The sequence below is a fragment of the Numida meleagris genome, chromosome Z, assembly GCF_002078875.1.
Source record: "Numida meleagris isolate 19003 breed g44 Domestic line chromosome Z, NumMel1.0, whole genome shotgun sequence".
Taxonomy (NCBI): domain Eukaryota; kingdom Metazoa; phylum Chordata; class Aves; order Galliformes; family Numididae; genus Numida; species Numida meleagris.
This window is the reverse complement of record NC_034438.1, coordinates 9,380,805-9,398,854: the sequence shown is the minus strand read 5'-3', so window position 1 is coordinate 9,398,854 and position 18,050 is coordinate 9,380,805. Positions and strand designations below refer to the sequence as shown.

The 18,050-nt window shown below is 46.4% G+C and overlaps 1 protein-coding gene across 1 annotated transcript in view; it reads left to right on the top strand.

Moving 5' to 3' along the window:
* LOC110389691 (unconventional myosin-IXb-like) overlaps window positions 1-18,050 on the top strand; it is a 26,573-nt gene extending 8,523 nt beyond the window's left edge. The window contains exons 9-30 of the mRNA XM_021380537.1: window positions 412-520; window positions 1,688-1,804; window positions 2,205-2,305; window positions 2,740-2,826; window positions 2,986-3,051; window positions 3,365-3,478; window positions 4,000-4,111; window positions 6,131-6,177; window positions 6,427-6,489; window positions 6,788-6,907; window positions 7,761-7,846; window positions 8,092-8,139; window positions 9,671-9,718; window positions 9,900-9,991; window positions 10,641-10,772; window positions 11,306-11,430; window positions 12,061-12,260; window positions 14,260-14,349; window positions 15,010-15,175; window positions 15,506-15,814; window positions 16,099-16,181; window positions 17,316-18,050. Of these exons, the coding sequence (XP_021236212.1) occupies window positions 412-520; window positions 1,688-1,804; window positions 2,205-2,305; window positions 2,740-2,826; window positions 2,986-3,051; window positions 3,365-3,478; window positions 4,000-4,111; window positions 6,131-6,177; window positions 6,427-6,489; window positions 6,788-6,907; window positions 7,761-7,846; window positions 8,092-8,139; window positions 9,671-9,718; window positions 9,900-9,991; window positions 10,641-10,772; window positions 11,306-11,430; window positions 12,061-12,260; window positions 14,260-14,349; window positions 15,010-15,175; window positions 15,506-15,814; window positions 16,099-16,158 (2,292 nt within the window). The 3' untranslated portion in view covers window positions 16,159-16,181; window positions 17,316-18,050. The remainder of the gene's footprint in view (window positions 1-411; window positions 521-1,687; window positions 1,805-2,204; window positions 2,306-2,739; window positions 2,827-2,985; window positions 3,052-3,364; window positions 3,479-3,999; window positions 4,112-6,130; window positions 6,178-6,426; window positions 6,490-6,787; window positions 6,908-7,760; window positions 7,847-8,091; window positions 8,140-9,670; window positions 9,719-9,899; window positions 9,992-10,640; window positions 10,773-11,305; window positions 11,431-12,060; window positions 12,261-14,259; window positions 14,350-15,009; window positions 15,176-15,505; window positions 15,815-16,098; window positions 16,182-17,315) is intronic.

Below are 18,050 nucleotides of genomic sequence, written 5' to 3'. Positions count from 1 at the left end.
CTGCTCCTTGTTTTTTGCCTAAAGAAGGAGGAATTCCTGTTAAAGTAATTACTGGGGAGTTCAGCTACATCTGAGTTCCCTTTGTTTCCTGTTTCTTGTGGGTTCGTGTGACTGATGTCTGTGCACAGTCACATTGGTGTGGTGCTATTCCATAAGTCATTAAATCATTCAGTGGGGTTTGATGTGGCTCCCAAGCAAGGTAACAGGTGGCACCACTGGGGGATCCAAATGGAAGGTATTCAGAAAATGATCTTGCACACTGCATGGGATAATGCACATCTCAGAGCATGCATCTGACTGGTTCTGCAAGATGCATCCCCATTGCACTGGATGTTGCACAGATACAGATGCAATCCTCACATATATAGTAAGGGTTCGTTATTGCCTCCTCATCTGTTTTCCCTTTCCCAGGGTCAGTTTGGAGTCCAGGAGGATGAATTATTGAAATGCCTCGTTTGCACAATGTCAGTGACCCGAGGAGAGCAGATTCAGCGTTTTCACACCCAGCAGCAAGCAGAAGGTAGGAAACATAATGAATTGCAGATGTGCTGGCTTGAAAGACTGACCTGGAGTTGTTTGATGAGTGCCCCTACACATGTGCAACTTCTTAGGAACAAGAATGTCTGTCTGTGCCACTTCCTTCTTCTGCTTGCACAGAGGCAAGCTTATCTGTTTGATCTCTTACAAACAGCTGGGATCATGAATGCTGGTTTTGTTTGACCTCCAAGAGACTGCAGAGATTAAATGAGAGACCAAGGAATTATCATTGCTTTCTCCCTCAAATCCAGACTAGAAGAGAAATGTAGGTGTTTGTACAAAAGAGAGGAAGGCTACTACTGGACACTGCTGGCAGTGTGCAGAGCTTTAGCAAGTAGTTGGATACACAACAGAGAGAATCAGTAAGAGAGCACAATATCAGGGAAAGAGTTAAATGAAAGGGAAGTGTGTTAAAGTAATGAGTGCAAGGTATTATTTTCCTTTTCAGTAAAAAATGCCAAGTGAAATGCCAGCACTTCAGATTATTGCTTAAAACAAGTGAAGGAAAAACTGCAAACAGAATTATTTAGTTCTGCTTCTCGAGTATCTTCTCATGCTTATATCTTGACAATAATGTAAACATCTCCCATCAGTAGGTACATGTTGATTTGGTCTCCTTTTTCTTACGCCATCAGCAAGTTTTTCATCAATAGCATCGTCCTCTTGCACACTCTGTTTTACTTTGGTGTTAGTTGTTGGGCTAGAAAGAAGCTCAAGTGTTTGCAGCAGAACCATTTAATTTTCTAAGAACAAGCCGGAGCTTCTGGGTTGTTTAGCAGGGCCGTACTCAGCTAACTGGCAGAGAAGAAAGCAAGTCTGGATATTCTGAAAAGTGGAGGGACTTCTTTGGAAGTTAGGTTTTGTTTCCATTTTAGATAGTCTCACAAATGCCCTCGTATGCCATGTTTGGTCTTGTAGAAAGATGTGAAAACTTTTGAATGGAAGAGCTCTGTGTGAGCTCTCGACCAATGGGCAGCTGCAGCTTGTGGAGAGCAGGGATGATCAGACACATACCTCATGCTGTTTTTTAAACTAGTTTCACAGAACCCAAGACACTATTGCTAGAGGTGAATATATTGAGACAACTTCTGTGCTATGATCTCTGCCTTCCTCAGTGCCCTCCAGTGCATCACTTGTTCTCTCTGTGCAGATGCTCGGGACTCCATTGCAAAGGTGGCATATGGCCGAGTATTTGGCTGGATCGTTTGCAAGATCAATGAGCTGCTGGCTGAGAATGTGGATCCTGAAGTAGAGCTGAGGGAGATAGGTGAGTTCTGCCTGCATTACTCCTTTGTCTGTCCTCAAATGTGTGCCCCTCAGCCATGACAAAGGAAAGGCACAATTTGAGTTGCCACAGGGGGTGCATACAGGACATGATCATGCTGGAGATGCTGGTGAGCTGCATGAAATCTGCAGGGTAGCAGAAAGTGCTGGCAATTAGTTGGTCTGAATCAGATATGAGGGTGAAGTCCTGGGACACTCTGGCTCTGCAGAGGAGCTGGAGATTGGAGTGGGTCTTCTCTGAGTTGATCTTCCAAGAGAAGTTATGGGAGGGGTGTCACTAGCTACTTGGCCAGGGGTTCATGTGCCATAACAGCAGTGTGATGGGAGATTTAGTTGTGTTCTGAGGTCTGCAGGTTCTGTTGTGCTCATTTCCCCTCTTTTAGGCATTTTGGATATTTTTGGATTTGAAAACTTTGCAGTGAATCGTTTTGAACAGCTCTGCATAAATTTGGCCAATGAGCAGCTTCAGCACTTCTTCAACCATGTAAGTCTGTTGTGGATTATCTCACCTTGTGTGGCAGGGAAAGTAGAGACTGATCTACCTAGTCTATGAAGGAGAGCTTGGTGGAAAACAGATCTGTTGCCTGGAAGGACAGAAATGGTGAGGGCGAAAGCAACGTAAAAAGCAGCGACCTTCACTGCCATGGCAAAAGAGCCACTGGTGCGGTGAAAGTAGAAGGGTTAAGCAATGACCAGAGTTGGCAGAGTAGGGACACTTATTCTCTGAGAAGTGTTCCTGCTCTGTGCACCAGCAGCAGCTAGTCACAAGCTATGGCGAAGCGTGCAGAACAGCAGTTTCATTTTGAGTGATGCTGTGAGGGAGTCTTGCCTGTGCCCTCAGCTTAGGGTCAGAGAGATTTTTCAAAGCTGTCTAACCAAGTTTGCTGGGGGCTTCAACCTCTGTTTTCTCTGTCTCAGCACATTTTCCAGATGGAGCAGGATGCCTATAGGGCAGAAGAGCTGCCTTGGGAGACTATCACGTACAGCAATAATGAACCTGTGCTGGTGAGTGAGAGAGAGTTGACAGAAGAGAGCTGCTCCATTCAGCCAAGGGAGGAGTGTTGCTCTTTCCATCACTGGGAGGAGATGCACCTGGGTGGTTCAAGTGAGAGTGGATACCCTGTTCTGCTTTGGATATGTGTAATGTTTCTCCTTTCCGTACAGAATCTGCTCCTGGCCAAGCCACTTGGGCTGCTGTCTCTTCTGGATGAACAGAGTGCATTTCCGCAGGTATGGGATACGGGGCAGAGAGAATGATATGGGGGAAGTAGCAATAAATCTGTATGCTGCAAAGAAAACTGTTATGTTGATGCGTGACTATAAAGATCAGGATGAACAGAGAAGTCCCCATGTGACTGATGAGGCAGGACAGACAGATCACGGACAGATGATTATACTGGGATCCCTGTGGCGTGTCAGAGGGTACAGTGGGGAGCTGTTGCACAGCCAAGGCCACTTCCAATACTTTGCTTTGCTTCCATGTGCTCTGATCATGTCTCTTTTGCAGCCTTATAATTTGATTATGAAATCTGCTTTCTTGCAGGCAACTGATAAGACTTTTGTGGATAAACTGAACAGCAGTTTTAAAGGAAATTTACACTTCCAGCCAGGCCGAGGACGTGTTTTGGGCTTCAGCATCATTCACTATGCTGGGAAAGTATGTACTGTTTGCTGAAAGAATGTTGTTGTAATGTTTGTAGGAGAGGGGAAATGTGTTGCTTGATAAATAAGGCTTTGAAGTTAAGAAATGTATGTTCTGACAATTATATAACAGAAATGTTGCGTTCCCTGGGAGCTGCCTCCTAGGACTTCCTGGGAGCTCTTTAGAAGGCGTAGGAAAAGGACCTCTGAAGAAAGTGGGACTTCCTCTGGGAAGCACGTGGTATTAGAAGAATCTGTCACGCTCATCAGCAGCCTGTTGGAGCACTGATCTTAAAATAGTCCTTTATAAAATAAAAGTCCTGTATCCACAGCCCCAGAAGGGAGTCTGATGGCTTTGCCTTTATCTATTGAGATCTAGAATACTGCAGTTACAATTTTACTCCAAACACTTTTAGTTTACAGAATCCACCTTCAAGACACTGTACATTCAGATTTAAAGTTGTTGCTGGCAGGCTGTGGAGATGGCTTTCACAGCAAGCCTGTGAGCACTTTATGATTTTCTGCCTATTCTCCTAGGTACAGTACACTGCTGGTGGCTTTCTGGAGAAGAACAGAGACACGTTGCCTGCCAACATCCGTGGGCTCTTCATCAACAGTGTCACCCCCTTGCTCAGTCTGCTGTTCACAGGCAAGTCCCTCTGTTGTGACTGGGCATCCCACATGAACTGGGGCTCTCCATGGCAAAAGTTAAGGGTGGAGATAAGGCTTGTTTACAAAAATTTAAAAAGTTTGTCCAACTTGACGGCATCTGGGAAGTCTGCAGCCTGGAGTGGGGCCGCTGGGATATACAGAGCTGCCTGAGCTGTTCTGTTCCCCATGGTACATGCACATGGTAGCAGGAATATCCTTCAGAGGTGTTCCTCTTGTGGAACTGGGAAAACACTGCATATGCATAGTTCTGACCACAAGCCTAACCATCTTGACATACAGTAATTACAGTAGAGCCTGCTCTACTGCTCCAGGTTTTGTTTGATTTCTGCATTTTGCCACAAAGTGTTGTCCAAATGTCCCTTGAGCTCCTGCAGCTCAGGGCTGTGCCCACTGCCCTGGGCAGCCTGTTCCATGCCCACCGCCCTCTGGGCAGAGCCCTTCCTTAACCCCCCAGCCCTCCCCTGTGGCACAGCTCCATGCCGTTCCCTCGGGCCCTGTCGCTGTCACAGAGAGCAGAGCTCAGCGCTGCCCTCCGCTCCCTGTGAGGAGCTGCAGCCACCATGAGGCCTCCCCTCAGCTCCTCTGCTCTGGGCCCAGCACACTGAGGGCCCCCAGCCACCCCACACACACCTTGCCCTCTAGAGCCTCACCAGCTTTGCAGCGCTCCTTCAGGCACTTTCAATTTTATGTTCTTGTTAAGTCCAAGCCACTTTCTGGGATTTACAAGTAACTGATGAATTCCATATCTATTCTGCACTGTGTTTTGCAGTTCTTCTGCTCATGTTTCATAGAATCAGTGAATGACTTAAGTTGGAAGAGACCTCTAAGCCCACACAGTTCCATCCCCCTGCCATGGGCTGGTTGCCCCCACCAGCTCAGGCTGCCCAGGGCCCCATCCAACCCGGCCTTGAGCAGCTCCAGGGATGGGGCACCACAGCTCTCTGGGCAGCAGTGCCAGGGCCTCACTGCCCTCTGAGTAAAGAATTTTCTCCTTACATCTAACTTAAATGTCCTCTCTTTTAGTTTAAAACCATTAACCCCTTGCCCTATCGGTATTAAGAACATGTAAACAAATCAGTCCTCCTCCTGTTTATATGCTCCCTTCAAGTACTGGAAGGCTGCAATGAGGTCTCCCTGGAGCCTTCTCCTTACCAGGCTGAACACCTCCAGCTCCACCAGCCTTTCTGCATAGAAGTGCTCAAGCACTGTGAGCATCTTTGTGGCCCTCCTCTGGACTACTCCAACAGCTCCGCATCTTTCACGTGCTGGAGATGGCTGCCTTTCATGAGTATATTTCTCTGTTTCCACCTCCCTGCTGTAACTGAAGATACTCAGTCCAGTATCTGAAGTTGCTCGCTCTGAAAGTTGATAAACGTCAGAGATAATCTGCTCCGTGCATTCCTGTGCTCCGGTTGTGTAGTTCTGATCCACCGGCTCTAGGTGGCACTGCGGAGCAGAGGGCTTGGACAATACGACCTGCAGCGGTCCGTTCCCGTTTCAGTCATTCTTGGATTAACACGATGCCGCTGCATCAAGAGTATGCCCGACTGCCATGTTATCCTTCAGAAAATTCAACTTCCCTAAATGTTTCATCTTATCACTGAATTAATTTTGAGTTACTTTGCTCTGTATAATCTCCCACACTGATTGTTGGTTCATGAGCTTTCCACTTTCTACCTGTACTTTTTTCTGCACCGTTAGGTGCCTGCTCTAGATGATCTTTATTTTGAAGTTCACTTAAGGTCGCCCAATAATCCAGTTGCCTTGTCTTTTCCTTGACAGAAAATAATGTTACCTGGATTGAATGCTTAATATATTTGCATTTTCTTCTCTCAGTCTTTAGGTCTTTCCTTATATTTCCAAATGCTGAAACCTAAAGTAGTGTCTGTTATTTAGTATGCGTGGGGAAATCTATGCTTGAAGGGAGGTTTGAATGCTTTGGAATGGTTGACTGTGAGCAAAGATATGAAATTAACTCTTGTCTCTGTTCTTCTAGCCACTATCTCCAGAACGGGGACGCTGATGCCTCATGTGAAAACCAAGGTATCACACTTGAGGCCCATGTGGCAGTTGATAAATTATGACATAGGTACCTGATGTTTACTAGTTTGAAAAATGGTGGAAAACAAGAGCAGGCAGCAATTGTCTGATAATAGGAGCAGCCAGCAGTATTTCTTTTACCTTCCCACCCCTGAAATCTGTTCTCTCTTCATCTGCTTTCTGGCAGAGATCTCTGAATAGCAATCAAGCACTCCTTCTAGAGGTGATGCTTTTGTTTGGGCTTGGTTTCAGGTCGTACCAGGAGCAGACAAGTTCAACAGCACACGAAAGCAGTCTGCTGGAGCTCAGTTCCGGGTAAAGTATTGATGCCCTGCATTGCCCCTTAAGATGTATGCCACAACATTGACTTGAGAGCTTGCCGGTCACTAAGCATGGTTAAAGTATCCAGCATATAGAAAGGGTTTTTTTTCTGGGTGCCAAGCACAGCTTGTAATAGTGACCTGGCTGTTGTTGTAGTCTGAACTGTTGCTGTTACAGTAGCCTGAGTTAGTGGCATGGGAAGAAAGGCAGTTCTCAGCTGCAGGGTATTGCACTTGCAAGTCTGGCAGTGCTTTGGTTTGCTGGGCTATTGATCTTTCTCTGCTCTAACCAGCATTCCCTGATGGTGCTCATGGAGAGGATGTATTCTGCCAACCCACATTTTGTGCGCTGTATAAAGCCCAACAGCCAGAAGCAGCCAGGTGTTGTGGACAGCCAGATTTTGCTGCAGCAGGTAAGGAAAAGCAGTTTTCTTTGCAGGTACTTCTGCCAGGTCTCAGTAGGAAGTGGATCTAAGGCAGGGAAGGAATGGATTTAAGGTGGGGAAAGACAGACCCTACTGAAAACTAATGAAGATCATTGGAAGCTTGCTGGTCTGACTCTTCCCTTGCAGGAGGAAGAGTGGGCACACCTTCTATGCATGTAAAGGATCTGGGCATTTGAGGTTTTTTTGTGACACAGATTGCTATGTCCAGGTTTTACAGTCTTAGTTCTCTCCCATTTCATATTCGTGAATGTAATGACGGCTGCTTGTCAGGTTCTAGCATTCATCTTTGCATCTCCTACATGGGGACTGGTGCAGACAGTACCTCTCCAGGGCAGCTCTGAACAGGAGCCAAGATGGGAATGCTTTGATAGGAGCTGATGTGTGCTGATACAACTGCCTCAGGATATTGTGTCAGGTCTGATATCCAGGCCCTTAAAGAATGTTGAAAATGATTGAATAAGTTCAGAAAGCTTGGTGGCCTGCTTGATATAAAAGAAAGGATAGGATGAAGAGGGAAGTGGATCTGCGCTTCAGAATACTTCTTTGCACAGGATCAGAAGGACAGGAGCAAAGTAGTGCCCATGGCTGGCAGGCAAAGTTATTTGGATTTTATGGTTTCCAGCTTTCAACTGAGGGTGGTTAATCACCAGAGTTTCAGGATGTGGTAAATTCAGTGTTTAGTCAAGGAAACATTTTCAGAAATAAACTTTTTTTTTTTTCCCAGAGAGGTTTGGGCAGCAGAGGGACAAACTCGTCCTAATGACTGTTCTGGCCTGTGTATGTTTGTTTCTCTAATCCTGTCTTTGTGGTGCTGCTCCAGCTCCGGTACAATGGACTGCTGGAGACTATCCGGATCCGAAGAGATGGTTTCTCTTGGAGACCGTCGTTTGAGGAATTTGCTGAAAGGTATGTTAAAACCTCTGAATGTTCCTAGTTAGATATTGTTAGGGAAACAACACTGGTAAACAGAAATGGGCAGGGAGTGAAACTGCTTCTGTAAAGTTTGCAGATCTGAGACCATGGGGTTGTTTGCTGTGGGAACCCTCGTGGGAAAGACTGATTTGTTGTTGTTTGCTGTGGGGGTGACATGGATCAGCTCAGCTCGACAAGGATGTGGCTCTTATCTTGCTGAATTCATTTGTTTTTCACAGATATGGAATTCTTCTGGTTAAACCAGATGTTTCCTTGACTAAGGGAAGGTAGGAACCCTTCCTTTGTTATGTGTTATCCAGTTTGTTCTACAGAGACTCCTGTTCTCAGGAGAGTATAGCAAACTGACTAGAAGCAACAAAGTGGGGATGCATTTTTGTGGTGACAGGGAACACAAATTCCTAGACAAAAACAGTTAATGTTTAAAAGTTTGGTACAATGATGAATGAAATATTTCAATAGAAATATTTCAATATTCAAATGAAATACTTCAATTACTCTGTAGCAATTCAGTTCAATGTTAAAGTGCTGTAGAACTAGGACTGGCTAGTGGACTCAAAGCAGGGAGTTCCAGTATTGGCCAGGGGTGTCACTTGAACTTAATATGACAAGACTCAGCACAGTTGCCAGTTGCCTGTCTAGACTGTTTTCTGATTGTCTCACAAGGGAAGAATATGAAGGCAATGCTGTCGAAGCAGCCAGCACTGGGTATCTCCCAGGCTAAAAACATTACATCTGGCCCAAGAATTTTTATATGTGTATTGGCACAACATACCCGCAGCTCTTCCAGAGTCTGACTGTTCCTACAAATGTAAGTGTCCCTCCAGTTGTGCAGACTTATCCTGTTAGGTTTTCAATTCCTGTGCATAGGGCAGCACTCCACACCTCCTGTCCTTCACTGTCCTACTCCCTTCTTCCTGCCACCGTTAATTGTGATGGTGACAATGAAGCATGTAAGACAGGCAACTGATATTTTTGTGTGTGTTTTAAGAAAATGATTTGAATGTTCTTCTGGGAAAGTTCTTCCCTGGCAGCAACCCCTCCAGCCCTCACACAGATGCCTTGAAGTTACTGATGATACTGAATTGCTAAGAACTGCAAACCCAAGTGAGGTTCAGAAGGAATCTCATAACAAGATGGAGATGATGGTAGGGAGGCAGGCAGCAAAGTGTGTTTTCAGATACGAAAATCATAGAATGCAATTGAGGAAAAAGTTATCTTGAATGTAGTTCCTTGTTATCTTGAATGTAGCATAGCAGAAGTTGGCTGTATTTCTGTTTTGCTGTGCAGGACACTAGCAAAAGTGTCACTACAGTTTCACAGCTTAGGTTTGCAGGCAGAATGAAGAGGCTGCTTGACAGAGCTGGAGTATTGTGTGGAATCTTCCTAAGTGACCCAAGTTCTATCGCCAAAGCTTGCAAAATGAAACCGAAATTAAAAAATAGACTTTCTCTAGGAAGTCTTGCCTTGCTGAGCCTGTAACTTCTGTACTTCAAAATTACATGGAAATGGAATGAGGAAGAATAGTTCTGCAGAACTGCCTCTGAGGGAACAGAACAGAACCTATTTCTGGGACCCCCTGTTGATGTACCTGAATGGAATCTTCTCCTAGCTGTACCCCAGGGAGCTCTACAGATTGACAGCCAGTTACTGAGTTCATTCAAATGGCAGGGAGTGGAGAATGCAGTGCAGAAACATTGAGGCATTTTTCTTCCCTTTTATACACCCCAAACCACTGGCCACCTAGCATTCACTCTGTGTGGAAAATGACTTATTTCACTTTCTTTCCCTCTCTTTCAGCTGCTTGGAGATACTGCAAAGTACAGACCTGACAGGCTGGATATGTGGGTAGGTGTGAATTATTCTTGCTCAGAGTGCAGTTCTGACCTGCAGAGACTTTATACCTGTAAACTGTTACCTGGTTGCCTTCAGGGAGAACTTCATGGCTGTAGGCTGTCCAAAGGATGACTGGATACTAGTTTAAACAAACAGTATTTTCCTGTGCTTTTCTCTCTTTCCAACCTCACAGAAAGTCACGACTTTTCTTTAAATACTGGCACCAGGATCAGCTGGCAAAATATGTGGAGCATCTGGAAAGAGCAGCAGTTGTCATACAGAAAGGTGAGCACTGGAGCAGGAGACTCCTTCAACTCTGGTCCCATATCAGGGCAAGGAGACATTTTTGCCCAGTCACTGATCCAGCATGACTGTCACGTGCTGTTGCCTGTTCTTGTCTCTAGGGAAGATGGGTGGGTAGTGTCCATAGGGGAATAAGAAGGGTGCTTCTTTCAATTTGTGTGCTTTAGTACTTGGTAAAGTAGGCAGTATAATGGAGTGTCTCTAACTCTTGTGATGAATCTCATGAACTGACACCAAGGAAATCCTGTTTCCTGAACAGAAGAGCTTTGCTTTTACTGAGCAGTGCTTGAAGGGTACCAAGCAAATAGATGGTTAACAGTGGCTCTTCTGTGTGACCGTTTTTAGGCTTCTTGTGCTTTGGCATTAGAGATGAGAGCTTAGATTTGTAACTTTTTTTTTTTTTTTTTTTTTAGTCTGTGATGTGGCTGCTTAAGAGATTAGAAGACAGTTCTCACATGGTTTTGAGTGCTTACTTACAGCAGAGAGGCTACAATGCTCTTTGTTACTGTGCTTCAAGTGTTGAGGGCCTTGTGCTTGATGAAGGAATACTACCAAGTGTGCTTCCGCCAGGGAGTGGCAGAAGCATGATTATCACTATTTTTTTTCCTAACCACAGCTTTTCTTTGAACAGTTTTCAGGGGATTCCGTTGCAGGAAGAGCTATCTGAATCTGGTGGCTGAGCTGAGAGCTCAAGCACAGCGGCGACAGGAGGAGGCAGAGAGAGAAAGATGTCGACAACTGGCAATGGAAGCAGAGGCCCGGAGTGAGTTTCTTCCCCCTCCCACTGCCACCTGCATGGCCACTTTGAGGTGTTGTAAGCTCCAGGTGATGATGGCCTGTCTTTGGCTCTTGTGGGCAGAAAGGTACTGATGTTTCTGCCTTTTGAAAGTGAGACTTTCTGGGGAGCTGGAACTGCATGGTGAGGGTCGTTTGCATAGCTGTGCTGGGAGGAATGCCAAGCTGTGTCCTTCCCTTCCACCCTGTACAAGGAGAACTTTGATCATGGCTGTATGCCTGGATGTAGGCTTCCTAGTGGCATGCAGAGTGGGAGCTGACAGTGATTATGAGGCTCTTGGCCTCTTTTTGCCCCTTCCCAGGCTCCTTGGATGAGGAGAGATGGGAAAGGACTGAGCTTCACAAACTTGTGTTCTTGATTCCCTCTCTTCCTAACATTTCTGTTGTCGGTGCTGAAGAGACAAAATCTTGCCACTCCTCCAAGGGTGACAGCATACCTGGGAGGATGGATCTAACAGATCTTGGATCGTAGGTTTCATCTACTTCTTTCCTATTTTGCAGAGAGAGTCTCCCTCCCAGTTCCTGTGCCACGGAAAAGACGCCCTCTCCCTTCTCCCCGTCCTCAGACTGCACCTGATATGCTATCACAGCCACCTGTGCCACGGCCACGCAGCAAGCTAACAGAGGTATTACTGGCTCTGCTTGGGGGTCTCTTATCCAGGTGTGCTGGTTCGCTGCTCCTTCCACTTTCTGCACGCACCTGTTCTACTAGGAGAATGTTGTCTTGCTAATTATCAGAAGTTAGAGTCCTTTTCTAGTGTCATTAGTTAAAAAGTGTGGTCAGGACAGGAGTAAGGGCACGAGTCAAGTGGTTGGCGCCAGGCTCTTTTCAGCAGTGCCTGGTGACAAAGCAAAAGATAATGGGCACAAACTGGAACACAGAAAGTTCCATACAAACATGAGAAAAATCCTCTTTACTGTGAGGGTGACAAAAGCACTGACATGCCACCCAGAGAGGTTGTGGAATCTCCTCCTTTAGAGATATCCAGTACCTACCTGCACGCTTTTCTGTGCAATGTACTCTAGGGAACCTACTTCTGTGGGGGGGTGGAACAGATGATCTCCAGAGGTCCCTTCACAACCCCTACCGTTCTCTGGTTCTATGACCTTTGAGAAATTGAAAGCAGTGTCTTGTAATTTGTGACTCATCTTGTCTTAAGGCACTTAAGAATAGGATCTACCACAGTGATCCCTTCACGGAGCCCCTACCTCTGAACTTGCTTTCATTACTGCTTTCCCCCTCTCCTCATTTTTAGTTCACTCCTTTTGATAACTTCCTGCACCCTTCTGGGCCTCGCCCTGTTCTGGGGACAGAGGAACAGACAGGAGAAGAGGCAAAAATGAAACAACTCAAGAGAGGAGCAACTCTCCGCTGGTTCAGAGAGACGCAAGCCCAGAAAGTCATGCAGGATGATGGGGCCTTTCCAAGCTGGCTGCATGGGATGATCAGCCGGAGGTGAGTATGCTGGACACTCTGGCCACAGCTTGTGCTGTGGCAGGCAGGTAGAAGCTGCTCTTTCCTTAGGAAGAATGTGTAGGTTGGATTCCCATGGATTTACTTCTTAAGGAATGGGAACGACACGCAAAACCTTTCACTTTTGGACTGTGAGCTTCAGACCATTAAGAGGAAGCGTGAAGCTCCTTGTGAAAGGATGCAACTGATGAAAATTTACGTGGCTCCAAGGAAAGACTGTGGGAACTCATAGAAAATAAATTGTGAGTTCCTAAACACTGATTGTGTGCAGGAAAGGGAGTCTGGGAAAGTACCTGAGGAAATACATACACATTTGCTGTGTTCTAGACTATTTGCATAGACACGATATTGAATGAAGATGGACTTTTGGTCTAACTCGTTATAGCTGTCCTCACATCTCTCAGTTTAGGTTAAATTACAGAAGACTACAGAATTTAGTACTCCTTATTTTTAAAAGTGTTAAGTGGGAGTTTAGTGAATACCTGGTGACAAGATCACCAGAGCTCCTGTGCATGGAAATAAAAGGCATTTTGATGATACTTTTGGTCATCTAAGGAAAGTGCAGTGTAGGTGAAATTTTACATACCTTTAGGCTGAGAGACACATCCATGTAGTCTTACCTTCTTGGAGGAGGAGAAGAGATGACTGCAAATTCTCAAGTGTTTTGGAGAAAACCCTTATTTAAATGCCTGAAATTCTGCTACTGAGTAGAATTCACGTTTTACTGTCTTGGCTGAGCCAAGCACTACTTCTTTCCAAGCAGTGTGACAATCAGAAAAATGATGATTACAGCAATAATGAGATAGGAGCAAGGCTGTGGGGCTAGCCAGGTAGATGTCAGAGTTTCTAGCTAGTTTTCTGTGGGTGCAAATTCATCTGTGGTGTTGCATTCTTACTAACTGCTGGTGTTCCTTATTTAGGGAGACTTTTGTGGTGGTGCTGGTGCCAAATGTGCCTGTCATTTGAGCACTCTTGTCATCTTTTTCCTGTTTGTAACTTTTTTCTCTTAAGACCAAAGGAGACTTGCAGCTTTATTAGATCACAAATTGCTGGATTTTGTTGGCCTGTCAATGTGAACATTATTCAGAGACATCGCATAGCATGTTAGCTTAGTAAAGGACACTGACAGTAGCTGACAACTCTTTAGTATCTGCCTTTTTTTAATAGATAATTAACAAGGCCCTCGCCTGTATAACTGCTTTTGTCTCCAGATTCAAGAATGCATGAAAGCAATTAGCACATGGGAGACTAAATTGTCAGAGTTCAGCTATATGAAGAAGTACTTCACAGTGGAAGATATAGCAGGTTCTTTGCCTGCAAATCCTTCCCCAAAACACTGAGATTTCAAATTCTTTTTAACTGATGCTTCCTGGTGCTGGATTTAAGTCTCTGTGCAGTAGTGTAACATGTAACAGAGCAATCTGAGCAATCTCAAATTGCATTGGTGATTTACAGTCACCTTTAACCTAGAGCAAGGCACACAGCAAGCACAAAGTAGTGCTTTGTCCTTTGGGCAGAGAGGGAGAAGACTTCTTTCCAGCAGGAAGTAGAGAGCCAGTGCTGTAATCCCACTTGGTATTTTTCCAAGGCACTGAGTTTACCTTGTGCTGGGCACCACTAACCATTGATTTCTTCCATCAGCCCTTGAACCTCAGAAATGCCCATGTGCCTAACCTCCTCATCTCATTGATGCTTTGTTATGTGCTCTGTGCTAGAAAGTAGTTGTTGCTATTGCACTCAGCAGGCTGCTGGAGCAAGTTTGGAGCAGCACTGCTTGGAAAGGCTTTGTCTGATAATGTTGTGCCTCCTGAACGTGCTGGTGTATCCTTGCACCAGCAAACCTGAGTCTGGGTACACTTGGGCAGATGCTGGCCTCCCTGTGGAGGAGGAGCGCTACCATGGTAGCAGATAAGATAGACTGGGAATCTCTGCACGGAGGCAGCTGCACACTACCTGCTGAAAAATTCTTTCCTACTTCCAGGGAAGCTGAAAACTTGCTGATTGACAAGCCTTTGGGTTGCTTCCTTGTTCGGATCAGCCAGAGCCGACCAGGCTACACCCTGACATACAGGTAATGAACTTTGCAGAGGAGGAATATGAAGGTCCTAAACTGAGCTACTCACAGATAGAGGAATTAGCATTCTGTGTAGAAGAATCTGCTTAGCACGATGCTCAGCATCTCCTGTTGTGGGTGCCTCAGTCTGGAGTAGCAGACAGGAGGCTTGCAGTCTCTTTTGCAAGAAACTGTGGGTGCACTGCTGCTGCTCCTAAGCATGCAGGGTGCATTTTCTGCTTAGGGTGTCTTATATGGGTGAGAGGGAAGACCAGGTTAGAAGAAACATTGACTGGAGAACAGGAGACTAGAGGAGGGCCTGAGAAAAGCAATCAGAATGTGCTGCAAGGTCATGATGGTAGTACAGCCTCAGGCAAGGGTAGCGTGGAGTTATAATGCAGGCAGTGAGCATGGGAACCAGTACATTCTGGTGGGGTTTGGATCCAGCTGCCTGGGTTCTGCTGCCCATCACTGACTTTGGGTAAATTGCTGCTTCTCCAGCAACTGTTAGCACAGCGCATGACACTCCTGCATAGAGCATCTCCTGCATCTTTGCAGTATTTGTTACTGTAGCTTCTGGTCATACCTAGGCTCTTAAGACAAAGGCAGAAAGTGATGACTGGGTCTTAGAGATTGTGGCCCCATGCCATGACTATTTCTGTCTGTCTGTCTCGCCAGGGGTGAAGGCCGCTGCAGACACTACATGATAGAGATGCAGCCCAATGCACGCTATGTGATCCTGGGGGAAGACCGGGCCCATACCTCACTCACTGAACTGGTTCGGTATCACCAGACTGTGGGCATCCAGCCCTTCATGGAGATACTGACTGTTCCCTGTGGGCAGGTGAGCGGTGAGGATCTCCAGCAGGAAAAGGGGCATGGATTGTGCACTGAGCTAAGAAAGTCACTGCAGCACTGTCTCTGCTCTGGGATCCTGCTAGAGGTATCCAGTTCTAGCCAAGCAGCTTGGTCTCTTCTGCATACTCCAGTAAATGTAAGCAGCTGGGTGCTGAGGAGTCCTGGAGTATTTGAAGCAGGACCTGGTGGATGGATGATATCCTCCTGCCTTGTGCTGATTACAGCTGTTCACAGATGGGTTTTCATCAGAGCTGTGCTGCTTGGGCTATGTGGAACATCTGCAAGCCACTGCTGAATCCACTCTTCTTTCTCTCAGAAAAGCAGTGAGAGTCTGGATTACGAAGACCTGGAGTGCCTCACACTGACGCACTCCACGAGCACAGAGGAGAGCCTTCCCGAGGAGCAGCCCTGTCCTCCAGGACCTCCCACTGGCAAGTCCACTCTGCAGGCAGAAGCAACTACAATTCTCAGACCCCTGTGGTTCAGGAGGACGAAGAATTACCAAGAGCAACAGAGCCTGGACAAGAGCAGAAAAAAGCAGAAGTCAGGCAAGGAGAGAGACAGCCAGCGGGCTTTTCCTCGCCTTCATTCTTCCATACGCATGGCAATGCAAGAAATCCAGAAGGTGAGCAAGGGTGACTCCAACCTTCCAGTGTCATAGCCCCAGCACACATAGCAACTGTGGGACATGTGAAGCTGACCTGTCTGGTGGCAGGAGAGAGGAGGCTTCCACAAGTAGTGCTCCTGGGTCACAGGTTTTATTCAGTGGTCTTGAGATCAAGGCTGTGTTCACTGAAAGTGCTGGGCTGAGGGAGAGCCTGGCTCACTGACATGCCCAAAGAGAAGCCCACAACATGAGGGACAACCCACTTGGTGTTCCCCTAACAACGTCTCTTCTTCTTACTGCAGTCCTCTTCTGCTTCCTTGAATGGCTCCTGTACAGAGCTGCCATCAGGTCCTCAGCGTTGAGAATGTACAGCCCAAGTGACAAGGTAAGAGGAGACCACATACAGAAGGACAGTCAGCGCCTGCAGCTTCCCCAGGAAATTGAGAACTAGGAGGCTCTTTCCTGTGCTACAAACTCCACTTAGAGCATCTCTTGGCCACCAACTACTTTTAAAAAAGAGCAGGAAAAACAGAGTAACTGCTAGCTTCTGTTCCAGAGCTGCAAAGAGATCAGTTGCAGAGGGAGGCCAGGAAAAATGGGAACAATTAGAATCAGTTTGGGCTCCCAGCACCTCTGGTACATCTTGTGCTTGCAGTTCAGTAACAGAGCTGCTGGAGGGAGCCCACATTTTGGTAAGAGGCTGCAGTTCAAAGGCTTGGGGCTGGATGGGGTACTATAAGAAAGTGTAATCAGTAATCAGCTGCAGTGGCTTAATGTTGTGGAGAGAGGCACGTATCAGGAGCAGGTGCTGGATGGAGAGCCCTGGGGATAGCAGAGGCAATGAACCAAAGGGAAGGCTGAGAACATGAGAAAAGGCAGCTGTCCACAAAGACTTCAAGTAAAGGTATTAAACGAGGTCTCCACAGCTGGTTACTGAGACTCTAATAAACTGGGCAAGTTAAAGTAGTATATGGAGTTGTCCAGGAAGGGCCTTCTGACACAACCAGCTATGCGTTCATTTTCTGGAGTATGGAGTGGATGCTCAGCACTCTCTCGCAGCCAGTGGGCGCCGCCCCTGCCCTGTTTGTTTGCTGAAGCCCAGAGGAAGCAGTCATGGGGCTATTCTGCACTTCTGGAGAAACTGAGATTTGTAACAGATCAGTGTGAAAGAAGTCAAATGAGCGTGCTGCTGGCTACAGACTCATCATGGGGCTCTTAGCCCTGCACAGGTTTGCCAGAACTTCCTGCATGGTTCAGCTCACAGAAATTCATGAGCTGGTCACAGCAAGGATTTTTGGCTGGGGTCTATCTTGTCTTCCTCTTGGTGGCTGAGAAAGGCCTATCCCTGCAGTATTTGACTCAACTGCTTCATTCCTTTATATGAGTATTAATGTACCTAGAAGTGCCTGAGGCTAGGTGGAAAACATGAAACCTGGGGATCTGCATAGATGATTGCAGGCATGTTGGATTGGGATGAACCTGTGTCCTCCACTGAGTTGTGTTTCCTGACTTTTTGCAGGTCAGAGTGGCTCACCCACATCCTCTTCCAGTGTTGCTGAGCCTTGCACAGCTGGGTGAATATATCCAGATGTACAGCAGCCTCTTTTATTACACATTTTTTTGCTGCACCCAGCTGGGACTTTGCATTTGGACAGGACTCCTGCGGAAGTGAATGTTCTTCAGCACTTGGATGGTCTCAGTGGCTGATTGTGCAGTACACGGACCATCCTGGCAAAGGGGATAAGACGGGAACAGTCACACTGCACAGATGCACAGTGCCTGACAGCCTATGTGTTGTTACTTTATCATGCCTGGGGACTCCTCACCTGTTAACAGTCACAAACTGGATATTGCAATAATGTGTTCACTCACAGCTACCTCTACTGATTTCCTACCTGTTTCTGTTCAGGTCCTCTGTCTTCCTTATGGTTCTGTGTATCTCCTGCTGTGGGTGCCAAGGGAAGCTGGGCTTGGGTGGTAAGGAATGAAAGTGCTGTGTTCATTTTGTTGAATGCAGCAGTATTTGAGCAGGAACAAGACCAGATCTTTCTGCAAATGGAATTTCTTGCCCAGTGTCATCCTGGCCTGCTGCTTCCCATCCCTCAGCCAGAGCTCAGTTGAGGGAATCATAGGTGAAACCTTCTTGTTCATCTGCAAGTCTGGGAAGCATTGCAGTCTGGGCTGCAGAATATGCTTCTTTACAGTGAGGGCAAAGAGCTTGGGAAGATGCAGGACAATGCTACTTGTTATGTGT